Genomic DNA, 13394 nt, shown 5'->3' on the forward strand with positions numbered 1-13394 from the left:
AAGTACGAGATTGTTTTCAAAAAGTTGGCCGCCATATATTTTTTGCGCTCACGTTCTTCGCAACCCAAGAATTTTCCGTAGGTCTTGAAGCAGAGCCCGGTTTGCATTCCTCCCGCGGACGCTCCGAGCGATATGGCCGAACCAGGGGTGGCGGAAGTCGCCGATCTTTTGGCGAAGACTAAAGTGGAACAAGTGAACGAGGTCAGCTTTAAAGGAAGAGGGCTGAAACTGGACAAAGCCGAGGATGGTAAGAGGTGTACTAAGTTGTAGCGTGGGTCTGTTGTGGGGTTGTATAGGATAGAAAACAGGTAAACAAAGAAATAACGTTACCTTTCTTTAAAGAAAGTCCACTTTTGTTAGCCTGATTTGATTACAGACCAGCAAACATGTTGATAAGTGCAGTTCTACCCACCGGCATGGTGTGCCCCCCTCCCCCAAATTGGAAACCAACGCAGTGTTTTTATGACGGCGCGGCGTCAAATATAAATGTCAAAAGTGACTTGGTGAATTATTGACTACTAACTTATAACTATTGGGAGGTTCTTAGATAAGTGTATATCAAGGCGCTATACCAATACCAATACATTATACCTAGTGTATCAGATACAATTCATGAAATTTATAATACTAATTAATAGTCCCGAATAGTGAAACGGGGGGGGGGGGGGGGGTGCATAGTCCCGACAGGTCCATAGTCCGGTAATTTAAGGTTTTAAAAATCGTTGTTCGGAGATATGCATGGGTAGCTGCACATGATAATTACACCTAGTTATGGACTAAACCTTCATATAAGTCACCACAAAGTCATAGTATGTGTAGAAGTTGGTAAGCTCCAATGGATTAAGATTTTAAAATGATTTGCTCAAGTTTGACGCCTTCCGTGCAGGGTGACGAGGGAACGTATCAAGAACATGCCCTTCAAAATTCTATATTGTTCATCGTAGAATACAACAAAGATACCACCACATATAGGAAGGATATTGATTAGACTTCCTCTAAAAACAAACCTATAATATATACTATCTTTGCCTTTAAAGTTGGATAATCAGAGTTAAAATGACGCCGCGGTGTTCATCCTGTTGCTCCGGCATCTTTATCCATCACGTCACGAATGCAGCCAAGCTGAGGTGCCCAACACGATTGAATCAGTCAACCCGCCGGTAGAGCGCCGACCACTCCAGAAAATTGAACCCTACTGACTAAAGTGCAAACCCAAAAACTGTCATGATTTTTGTGTGCAATAAAACCAAAGTGCCTAAATGAAAACTATTTGCAGCTTAAATCACAGTTATATGCCTGTTGCAAGATCTAAGCTTGTTTTTGATGGGTTCACTGCAAAATATATGATGACAAAAGACAAGCGCATTTACTTAGAACAGTTATCGGACTATGGCAGCTAGCGTTCTCGCCAGCCTAAAATTTTTACGGTCATTTCAATTTTGCTTCAGGGAAGGACATATCGAGCACTGAAGGCACGTGGCGTCGCGCCGGAGGCGTGACCATTGTAGGGGTGTCTGGGGGTATTCTCCCCCGGAAAATTTTGAAATCTAGATCCTCTGAAACGCTATTTCCTGCATTTTGAGGGGCAAATTACCTGGTAGAATAAGCTTAGTTTAATGACATCTCTTTCGGTGAAAAATTACACAAGGGTTTTAGGCTTGATTTTCTGGGGAGGCGTGCCGTCATCGTGGTAATATCGAATGTTCACACACAAGCTACACCTCTATGTTGTATACAATCGGCAAATAAAATAAAATTTAGCATGTAACAAAACTTTATTACCTATCAGCTATGTCCTACAAAAAGTACACACAGAATAAGTCGGCAAAAATAAAACACAACTTTTCAACACTTGTTCCGTATGCTCCCTGTAATTATTGAACATAATAAGGAATTTGACACCCTACTTTGAGAAAACGCAATAAAGACGCCCATTTTTTTCCCCATGTTTTTCACGGTTAATTTTTCCGGTAACTGTACTCAATGTATTCAAAAGTTGTCGATTCAAGCCTTCCAACAGCCTCTTCGTCGTGCGATCCCCGCCATTCCCCTAACATCTCGCAAATTCACGCTTAGCTGAAATCTTGCGAGTAGCGAAACTCGAGTGTCATTGGTCGTTTTTTCTTGACGCAACGAGACGTGCGCTGGGATTGGTGGATTACAATATCTGATGCCTGTTTACCATTTCTTGCGGGAAGAAAGCGCATGTAACTCAGCCGCCGCGGCTTGAAACTTTATGCTGTTTACACAGATTACAGAAAGCCTGATAGCTATAGGAGTATTTCTGAATTTTAGAATTTAAGGCTTCTTTGATGACAATAACTGACGGTGAACCGAGAGGGACAAAACAGAAATAAACGTCAGCCTGATGCGACCGGCCAAAACTGTAGTGGGGGAGGGCGGCGAGTTTTCGGCGGCCACCAAATATTACTAGCAACCACCACGGCGCTCTCTGTGTTACTGGGGTTGTCACCAGCGGGCATTAGAAATGATCTAGATTTCCCTCGTCACGAACTTCCGTTGATCCTCTGGAGTTTTTGAAAATTCTAAGCTCTGTCTAAATCTTTAGACAATGATTTTTGTCCATTAAAAATGACGGGTTGGGCAAAATTATTGTCCGTCATGAGCGACAAAAACCTGTCAAATGACGGGGGGACGGGCGCTGGCGAGAACGGACTATGGTCTCCCCCCGTTACGTGTAATCATATACAACAGTTGGTGACATGCACAGATATCTTATAACGTTAATTTGTATTTTCTAACATCATTCTAGCTGCTGAAATCGTGCAGGCAGTGGAGGAGTGTAAAGACCTGCAGGCGCTGCGGCTGGAGGGGAACACCGTGGGTGTGGAGGCAGCCAGAGTTATTGCTGCTGCCCTGGAGAAACATCCCGAATTTGAGGTCAGTAACACGAGTACAGGAACACGGTACTAACACCGGTATCTGGTATCTACTTTAAGTGAGAACAGGACCCATATCAATGAAAGCTTTCATTTATACAGACTTTTCATTGGAGAACTTTGCACCATGTTGGAGTACATAATTTTGTAGGTCTGTTATACATGCCAAATCTGAAATTGTGAAGTTTTGCTGTCTCCCTTCTCCAGAGGCTTATTTTGATTTTAAGCAACATATGTCATCTTCTAAGCACTGGAACTGTCGGTGCACAATGTTGCTTTTGGCTCAGGTTACCCAATAGGCTCATGACAAAAAAAGGATATTGAACCCTGTGTATACTACCATATTTTCTCGATTAAAGTACGCACCCTAATTAAGGTATGCACCCCCGATTCGAGGAAAGTTCTGGGGAAATTTGCGGTCCTGAAACGTAAAATACAAAAACCTGAATAAAGTACGCACCCCTTCTCCGGGCCGACGCCATAGTTGAAATGTCCCGACCAGTACATGTCTTGACGGTAGTTCCTACCACAAATTATTGTTATAAAAGAGATTTAAGTCGTTTATCATAGTTAACAGGCCATGAGATATGCAAGTTTCGTGAGACGTCCAGCAATCTTCCGCCCGCGCGGTGGCCTGGCGGAGAAGCAACGCCCCGCTTTTCCCATGTTCAAAACGCACATGCTGCCATACCCGGATTCTTTACGTTTTGTAACATGTTGTCCGACTTGAGCTGCTACTCAGCGCTCGCATTCCCCACGCCGCAGAGGTCGCAATTATTTCAGAAACTTTGTGTTACATTATTTCGAATTGTTGTACTGTACAAACTTTCACTTTTCGTAGCGCACGTTCTATTCCGTTAGTCATTGAATTGAAATACGTGAGCTACATGTACATGATAGAGATCTGATATGACGTTAATTTCTGCCTGAAATTGTAAAAACGATATGTAACTAAGTGTTAAAAAGTTCCTTGAAATTTACACGCACGATATACAGCATGTAATGGCAGGTTGAAATACTCAAGTTAGTTTGTGAAAGTAACGGAAAAGACGTACGGCCTGAGTCTGCACTTCCGGGTTGCGAGGCCGGCGTATTTTCTCATTAAAAGCACATTGGAAACGATTGATGTATTACGTGGGACCGCGCATGTTTTTTGAAAATAAAGGGAAGCCGCTTTTTGCGACCCGCCAAACATTATAATATTAGTAGGTGCCCTAGTAGGTGTTGAGGGCGTGATGAACGTGTAGTTTTTCCACAAGCCGCCACAACTTGCCCTGGGAAAGTTTTTCTAGACGATAAATTAGCGATATTTGTGCGAACTGTTGCAAGAATTTTAATGCCGCGATACAACTAGTAACCGGAGGATTTTTTTATCATCTTCGACGCTATTTCTTCACACAAGGATTGGTTATTGGAAACAAGATGTGGATATCGTGGCCAGGATTGAACGCTACTTGGCGGGACTTGTTGTGCTGGTGTAGCTTCCATGTCGCTTCAACAATCTTCGTCGATTTCAGTGGTGCCTTCTGTACTCTTGGAAAGATATTGAAAATACCTACATGTAGGACGCTATACAGTGGATACGTATCTTCGCAGTCATGACATTTAACGGTGGTATTATATGAAGGTTTGAACAAATAATTATTCATTTTGAATAAACTAAATTTGTGTACATAATTTTTGAATCTTACCGTTCATAAATCTTCTTCCAATAAACTTACGTTGCCAGTGAATCTTTTCGGGGTCCTTGGGCACTGGGATCGCCTGGGTCCCGAACCATCCATGCGCCGGGTGCCTTGAAGTACGATGACTTGTAGTGTACGGAACGTATCTATTTTTCTGTTGTTGATTGAAGTTCAACTTTATTTTTATGCGTCAACATTCTTATCTAAAAGTTTTATGGATGAATCGGTGTTACTGGAAGCTCCCTGCGTCCGTGTTCTGGCTGGTTTGAGGTTCTGCTCCGATTTGTCCGGACAGTGACCTCAAATAAAGTACGCACCCCCGCTTTGGCGATGGCCCGAGACACTTTTTGGATTTTGAAAAGTTTCAAAAGTGCGTACTTTAATCGAGAAAATACGGTACTAGTACTGTAGTACTAGTAGTAGTAGTATTGGCTGGTTATATTTGTCTTATGATAGGCTGGCGACAGCCAATTACTAGTAACATTCTTATATTGAAAACAGTTGTGGCTGTGTCGCACAAACTTCTGCTGTTGTACAAATCTTAGTTCTTTCAAGCCCTTTTGGATGTTCGGGTCTATTATTTATAGCATATCAGAAAATGCTATGATGACGAAAAAGGCTACAACAAATGTGACACTGGCTCATATATGTTTAAGTACATGTACTAGTACACATGTACATGTAACACAGTAGCAGACTACCACTGTCCAGTATCTTTTGAATTATACATAGAAAAATTGAATGGCCAGTAACAGAACTACACGCTTGTTAGTGTAAGATATAACCGGTGGATGAGAGACTCTTGTGGGAAGTTGCTTTAGATAAAGTAACCGGCTATTGTAAGGGACCCTGGGGGATAGCTAGTTTGTAAGGGACCCTGGGGGATACACATGTAGCTAGTTTGTAAGGGACCCTGGGGGATAGCTAGTTGTTAGGAACCCTGGGGGATAGCTAGTTTGTAAGGGACCCTGGGGGATAGCTAGTTTGTAAGGGGCCCTGGGGGATAGCTAGTTTGTAAGGGACCCTGGGGGATAGCTAGTTTGTAAGGGACCCTGGGGGATAGCTAGTTTGTAAGGGACCCTGGGGGATAGCTAGTTTGTAAGGGACCCTGGGGGATACACATGTAGCTAGTTTGTAAGGGACCCTGGGCGATAGCTAGTTTGTAAGGGGCCCTGGGGGATAGCTAGTTTGTAAGTGACCCTGGGGGGTAGCTAGTTGTTAGGGACCCTGGGGGATAGCTAGTTGTTAGGGACCCTGGGGGATAGCTAGTTGTTAGGGACCCTGGGGGATAGCTAGTCCATAGCAACTATATTTTGACTTTGGGAATGTTCACGTGTTTTATATGATTGTGTACATCAAGTAACCTGCATTTAATGGGCTACAGATATTTAACAAAATGCCATTGTATTGTTGTATTCTTTGTATCATCAAAATGAAATGAAATGTTTAAGTAAGGTTTACCAGAATTTATGTATTCAAACATCTCTGGGTGGAGATGAGCCTAGTCAGCCAATCCTAACCCTGAATCTGAAAAAAATAGGGTATTCCTGTTGAATGATAGTACATGTACTAAATCAGCTTAGGTGGAACATACTTCCACTGGAATGGGTAGAGGATGGCCTGGCTATATTGAAAATGTATAATTGTTGATTATGCATTAGTCTTAATTGTGTTTATCTTTTGCGTTCAGAGGGCGCTATGGAGTGACATGTTCACAGGAAGACTGCGGTCAGAGATCCCACCCTCTCTGGTGAGTGTAATGTTACCAATACACAATGCATTCTTAGAAAACTGCTGAATCAGCAGGATTCATTCTAGTTAATGGACATTAGAGTTCCCTTGAATAGTGCTAATTTCTACTCCATTAGTGTGATCAGATGGGCATAATTCTATTCTGTAACCCTGCTGAGGTGTGCCACGCCATGGAGAGGTCACTCCATCTTTGGCTCTAACCAGTAGGATCCTTACTGGTACGATCCCACCAGGATGATCCCAATGTTCTTGGTGTGAAGTGTGAAGTTTTCTACATGTCTGGTGTGATCCACCCTAATTGGTGTCCCCCTCTCCTGTCAAACTCCATGCATGTGTCACCGATCCCTGAAAATGTTGATCTTAACTGTTGGTATGATCCCGCTGCCACTGATGTCTGAGATCATCATCCCTCCTGTACCTTTCATGGTTCATACTGGTGTGATTCCTCCATCACTGGTGTGATAGCACCAGCACTGGTATGATACCACCATCCGATCAGTGTGATACCACTCATACTGGTATGATACCACTATCAACATTACCACTGGAAAATGTGTGCATGTGACACCTTAATATCAATAACAATCGTCATAATCAATCAATACCACATCAAATGGCTAGTTGGGCAAGCTTGCATTGGCTGTATGTATTTCCTTGTCAGCCAAACAAAATGAATGCATAAATAAATAAACAAAAAGATGAATAAATAGCACATCTAATATAGAATTTTTCTTGTACTATTTTAACTCTAGGAAAGCCTTGGTGGAGCAGTCATTTCTGCAAACGCCCATCTTGTAGAGCTGGACCTAAGTGACAATGCCTTTGGTCCTGATGGAGTTAAGGCTTGTCGTGGACTCCTGACCAGCAAGGCTGTGTACACGCTGGAAATGCTGAAACTCAACAACAACGGTCTGGGTGTGGGAGGGGGGCAGGTAAGTTACATGTTTATAGTCCCTGTCACACCTTCAGGACCTTCCCATGACTCCCAACCAAACCCCACCTAAGCTCGACGGAGGGTTGGGAGTAGCCTGGAATCCCTTGTATCCGAATTCCTAGTTCTAGTTCCCTCCTCTGATCGCATTTAGGAAGGTTAGGCTATGACCAAGTTTGATTTGTCGAATTTTTTAAGACTATTACTGGCAACCTTGCCGACCAACTCCCAACCACAGATGACATTGCTTACTACTCTCTCTGCCATGGTCTGGAGGCCATTGTTGGCTAGACGCCCCCTAGGTGAGGGGGTCATTAACCTCCACCAGAGAGCTTGTGTAAACACAGACTTGGTACAAAAGTCTGCTTTTTTGTGATGAAAAGGACAGATAGTGAAGATCCTTGTCAGCCTTCGATTTTGTTTTAGCCTCGCTGAAACTGAAAATGTTATGACAAATTATTATAACATACAGTATGTAGTACACTAAGTGTTACTGTGCATTACTCTCATTGCGACTACTGATGTAAAAGTACATTGTAGAAATCAGTAGTTTACTTTAGATTCAGTTTTTTTCCTGTTCCAAAACATATTTGGCAGAGCAGTATTTACTTTCCATTTGTATGGGTAACAAAGAAATATAATCTGAATTAGGAAGGTACTGTAAAACTCTGCTTTATGTCACATTGTACTTCAAATGTACAGAAAGCTCCAGTTTTAACACTATTGTGTTTCAGATTTTGTCGGAAGCACTGATAGAGTGCCACACAGCCAGCAGTGCAGAGGGAAAACCACTCGCACTGAAGGTGTTCATCTCTGGGAGAAACAGACTGGAGAACCCTGGAGCTAAGGCTCTGTCCAAGGCCTTCAAGGTGTTTTTATCTCCATGAAAAATTGAGATATAGTTTGTGTGTGTGTGTCTGTGTGGGTTTCTGTCTGTGTCTGTGTTTGTGTTTCCGGACTACTATAGTCAGCATAACTCAAGAACCTCTTAATGGATTACAATGATATTTGGTATATGGGCAGGTGTTGGGAAGCCAAAATTCAAAGTCGATTTTGTGCCCCCTTGTATGTGACCTTGGTGCTGCAGCAGAACTTCCGTTTTTGTGTCTTTTGACCTGGACGTGCTATGGTCTTGCTTTTTTGGTGGCAGATAGCTTGTGATGAAATAGAGAAATGGTGTAGGTTTGAGCCTCTTAGCATCTTGCTCTGAAACTGCAGGGGCGCTATTGTGAAAATCTTCTAAGGAGAATAACTGAACAATTGAACTACGGATTTCCATGATATTTAGTATGCAGGTATCTTCGAAAGAGATGAAGTGCAAATGATTCTAATTGGGACTTTATTTGCATAATTGATAAGGAAAATCTATAGTTGCTGTGTTTTCCATTATTATAAGACTCAAATACATGTAACATAATATATATGTAGTTTACTTATGGCAAGTGGAACATCAATAGATACCAATTATTAATGAATTCCTAATTTGTATAATTAATGCAAAAGTGCCAGTATGTGGGTAGGTGTTGGTGCTTAATTCTACATTTTCCTTCTTTGTTGCCCATGTTTTCATTGTTGTTGTACATGTATATTCCAGATCATAGGAACTCTAGAAGAAGTGTCCATGCCTCAGAACGGTATCCAGCATCAGGGCATCACTGCCCTGGCCGAGGCCTTCTCAGAGAACAAGAACCTCAGGGTGGGTAAACTGCTGTGTGGAGGTCAGGTGTTAGCCTCTACCAGGCTCCAGCAGTGGCTGGAAAGAGTAGAAATAGCCAAGTAGACAGATAACAGTCGGACATTGAGTTCAGCTAACTGCTCTGGCATTTATCTGTCTATTTCTACTCTTTCCAGCCACCTCTGGAGCTTTGTAGACCCTACGTGTACTTAAGTGTTGCAGAATGAAAACTGTAATATTGATTTAAATTGCCTTGGTCGTTATTTACCAGTAGGACAGGGCCTGGGGACAAAGGCTTTTACAGTGTTTTGCATTTGCTGTTGACCAACCACAGTACTGCATGCAATGCAATTCAAGACAGACAAATCTAGATTATAGTCTAAAATAGTATCATATACTAGTACCTACTATTGTTCTCTTGTTGCAGAGTTATGACTCTTTTCTAAGGTATGCTTCTGTTTTAAATGTTGTCTGATTTTTTTAGGTTGTGAACTTGAATGACAACATCTTCACGGAGAAAGGTGCAGAATCCATGGCCAAGGTGAGAGGTAGCCCCAGACAACTTCGTAGCCCCCTTTAACATTTACATTTGTATCTGCCAGGGTCCATACATGTTTACCTGCCACTACAACAATACAAAATAGCTGTGTGTTTGACTTTGAGAAATCTCTAGTGCAGCACTCCCAGGTATGCAAAGTTTAGATTTGCATTATACTGCATGGGGGATGTTGCATTGGAGATCTCTAAAGACACATCTTTTTTAAGGGTGAAGGATAAATAATATGTTAATCTCTTTAAACTAGGGAAAGATTCACAACACACACACATCTACAAACCCACGTGTATATTTACAGAACAAAGAACTTTCTTCACAGATAGGAAACTACATCTACATCCGGGGTCTTGGCCCCTGGAACCTAGTGCACATGTGCGTGATACAAAAGGCGGGAAATCTGCTAGATAAACAGGATATTGTGACCTGCAGAATTATGTCAGTTAGATGTTCCACTATTTTTGACAGCACATGCAGCTACACTTACATGCAGACATCATTATATACAATATGGTGTTGGTTAAACATTGAAGAAATTGTAAGTACATTATTGTACATATGCCAAATTCAGATTGACCTGAGAAGATTCAGGTTTAATAATCCAGCATGGCAGACAATACCTGCCAAACTCATGTGATTGCATTTCCTAATAATTTTATGGTTCATCTATTCTTGTATCAGATACCAGGTCCTGAAAGTTTATTTATTTCAAGGCTTACAAGATTACCTTTTATCATATTTTATTTGCAAATGTAGATTCTGCTTATTTCTGTTATTTGGTTGTGGCACAGAGAAATGGCCTAAGGCCACGCTGGCTTATTGTTGGTTGTCGGATCTGGAAAAAAAGTAAACTGAAAGATTATAAATTAAATTCTGAGGTTAAAGTGTGTATATTGGTACATGTACACTCAGTCAGTTGGAGTAAAATGGATTCGTTTACTATTACTAGTAATATCTGGAAACCGGTTGTAAAAATTGATGTGGCTTTAACTTTGTTATTGTATTAATCAGAAATAAATGTCTAACTCAATTATCACATGTAAGTGTTGTTCACCCGGCCTATTGTTTTAGGCTCTTCCCAACATGACTAATGTGGAGGTCATCAACTTTGGGGACTGCCTGCTGAGGTCGGGCGGAGCAGAGGCCATAGCCAAGGTCATCAGCAGTAATCAGCACCTCAAGGTCAGGCAAACACCCCTTCATTCTGTAACTGTCTGTTCCTTTGAAACTGATAAGAAGATGTAAAAATAGCCTTGGAATGATAGATTTGAACATAGCTATATGTAAGGGTAGAGATCGCAATCCGCCAAAATCACAGACCTGATAGAGACACGAAGGGACCCAAATCATAAAACTACTTTCACTCTACCATGTATGTATAATAATATATGTTCATAGTATATGTTTATCATTAAAGTTAAATCAGATGTAATCCGTAAATTTTGAAATGTTCACAGTAGTTTTTCTTGCCGTTGTAGGAGTTGATCCTGTCTTACAATGAAATCCGGAAGGATGCTGCCATCTCAGTAGCAGAGGCTGTGGAGGGCAAAGAACACCTGAAGAAACTGGACCTGAACGGTAAGTACTTATGAAGCAACATTCAATGAGATTGGTCACTTCTGGTCAGTTTAAATGTAGAAATATAGAATCTTGAGAAATATTAATTTTCTTCCTACAAGTGTGGTATCAGCTGAAGGCTCTCTTCATGATGAATATAGTCATGTAAAAATTATTAGACAGTGATGTTCACAACGATGTATGTTGGGAAATCGTATGCACAACAATGCTACATGTGTGATGAAAGTTTAATTGTACCGCACATGTACTGTGAAATGTTTGTTAACCCATGGATTCGGCCGATATGGCACGTAACAAATTGATAATCCTCTGCGAAGTCAGTGATAGTTTTTCTTCCAGCATGTGGAGTGAAGTAAAGTGTAACATTGACTATTTTGCAGATTCAAAATGGTTGAATATGACCGTGTTTGTATTTTTTGTGTCATTGCATTTGATGTACTGTCCATCCCCCACCCCCGTAGTTTCAGTCAGGTCAGTTTGAGCTTACACCTCGTAATTGGCAAAGCCGGGTAATTGAGCTGACAAATAGGCTTTGCAAAAAATCGATTTCTACTGTACTTTTTTCTTTCACTATCCATTTATCCATTGCATGTAGAAACATAAATTTTTTAACATTACACTGACATAAAAGTAAAGTAGCTAGTAGTAGCGCAATGCGGCTCCGCTACGGTGCACATTTTTGACCAAGTGCACCCAACTCTTCTAGATATTTTGCTGAGGCTAATGCTTAAATCCCTCTTATATACATTGTGTATATATACTTGGGGCTGTACCTTTGAATGTTTGATGCCAAATTCACATATTGTTACTGCTGTCTTCTGTAGGAAACCAGTTGGGAGAGGAGGGAATAGAGGAGCTGTCTGGAACACTGGAGGCCTTTGACATGGTGGATGTGCTGGCTTCTCTCAGGTAAGGAGTGGGAATACAACTACTGTAAATCTTGAAATGTTTGCTAAGTTTTCTTGTCACATTTTTAAACCTACATGTATCTACATTGTACCACAAAATCAAGTGCTGCATACCTAAACCCATGTTCTGGTTCAGGACCGGAATGAAGACCAGGGATTCAGGTTCAGGTCCAGACTCATAAGTAACACATGGCATATGTAAAATTCCATGTTGACATGAATTTTACATGAAATTTGTAAACTATACACAAAAGTGCAGTTATAAACACAAATCAGCAATGTTTTCATATTTTTCTAGTGCACATTTCACGATCTAAGGGAGGGTCATGATGGTTTAGAACAAAAAGGAGGACTCCTCTTGTCTGTGGGACTGCAAGGGTCACAAAGCAGCATTGGTACAAGGGGGTGAAGTCTGCCATCTCTCTGGATCTGTTTGCCTTGTTTATAAATGTTCCATCCGTGCAGGGATGTCTGCTCCACTCATTGGTGGGGGTGGGGTATCTTTGTAGGCACAGCGGGTCACCCCTACTCTTCTCGATAAGTGTGTTGGGTTCTTTTACGTGCAGAGGTTTGATGCTTGAGGCTAATGCCTGAAGATCCCTCATACACGGGGCCGTCGGTTTTACGTCACCATTCGAAATGACAAATGCAATCCCTTACAACATGTCAGACCTCTTGGATCGAACCCGGGCCCTAGGATCCATGGAATTTTGGCCTTGGAAGGCATAAACCATGAATTTATGGTTGGGGAATTGCAGAAGAAAAATTTGATTGAATGTTGGTATTGACATTGAATGTTGTCAATTTTCTTTATTAAATCTGTTAGAAAAATATATTTTCATGTTATGAAGTTCAGATCTTTTAGGGGGTTAAATTTTGTCCGTCCCGACAAGCAAATGTTTGTCCTAGGACGGACAGACGGGTACTGGAGACAGCCCTGCATCAGAGGCTACATGTATATATTGAAGAACCCAGCTAATGTGTTACTTCTCTCTGCTTCAGTGATGATGAAGGTGATGACATTGATGATGAGGATGATGAGGTGGGAGTAGGTGAGATGACATTGATGATGAGGAGGGAGTAGGTGAGGAGGAGGAGGGGGAGGCTGTAGAACCCAGCTAATGTGTTATTTCTCTCTGCTTCAGTGATGATGAAGGTGATGACATTGATGATGAGGATGATGAGGAGGGAGTAGGTGAGGAGGAGGAGGGGGAGGCTGAAGAACCCAGCTAATGTGTTATTTCTCTCTGCTTCAGTGATGATGAAGGTGATGACATTGATGATGAGGATGATGAGGTGGGAGTAGGTGAGATGACATTGATGATGAGGAGGGTGTAGGTGAGGAGGAGGAGGGGGAGGCTGTAGAACCCAGCTTATGTGTTATTTCTCTCTGCTTCAGTGATGATGAAGGT

At 41.7% G+C, this 13394-nt stretch overlaps 1 protein-coding gene across 2 annotated transcripts in view; it reads left to right on the forward strand.

Moving 5' to 3' along the window:
* The window catches only part of LOC136437078 (ran GTPase-activating protein 1-like), a 27835-nt gene continuing 14441 nt past the window's right edge, over window positions 1–13394 (forward strand). For both annotated transcript variants that reach the window (XM_066431545.1, XM_066431544.1), the window contains exons 1-10: window positions 1–247; window positions 2774–2901; window positions 6276–6335; window positions 7090–7269; window positions 8003–8137; window positions 8863–8964; window positions 9428–9484; window positions 10568–10678; window positions 10975–11074; window positions 11899–11983. In XM_066431545.1, coding sequence (XP_066287642.1) covers window positions 133–247; window positions 2774–2901; window positions 6276–6335; window positions 7090–7269; window positions 8003–8137; window positions 8863–8964; window positions 9428–9484; window positions 10568–10678; window positions 10975–11074; window positions 11899–11983 — 1073 coding nt within the window. In that variant the 5' untranslated portion in view covers window positions 1–132. The remainder of the gene's footprint in view (window positions 248–2773; window positions 2902–6275; window positions 6336–7089; window positions 7270–8002; window positions 8138–8862; window positions 8965–9427; window positions 9485–10567; window positions 10679–10974; window positions 11075–11898; window positions 11984–13394) is intronic.

Source organism: Branchiostoma lanceolatum, chromosome 6, assembly GCF_035083965.1.
Source record: "Branchiostoma lanceolatum isolate klBraLanc5 chromosome 6, klBraLanc5.hap2, whole genome shotgun sequence".
In the NCBI taxonomy this organism is placed as follows: Eukaryota; Metazoa; Chordata; class Leptocardii; order Amphioxiformes; family Branchiostomatidae; genus Branchiostoma; species Branchiostoma lanceolatum.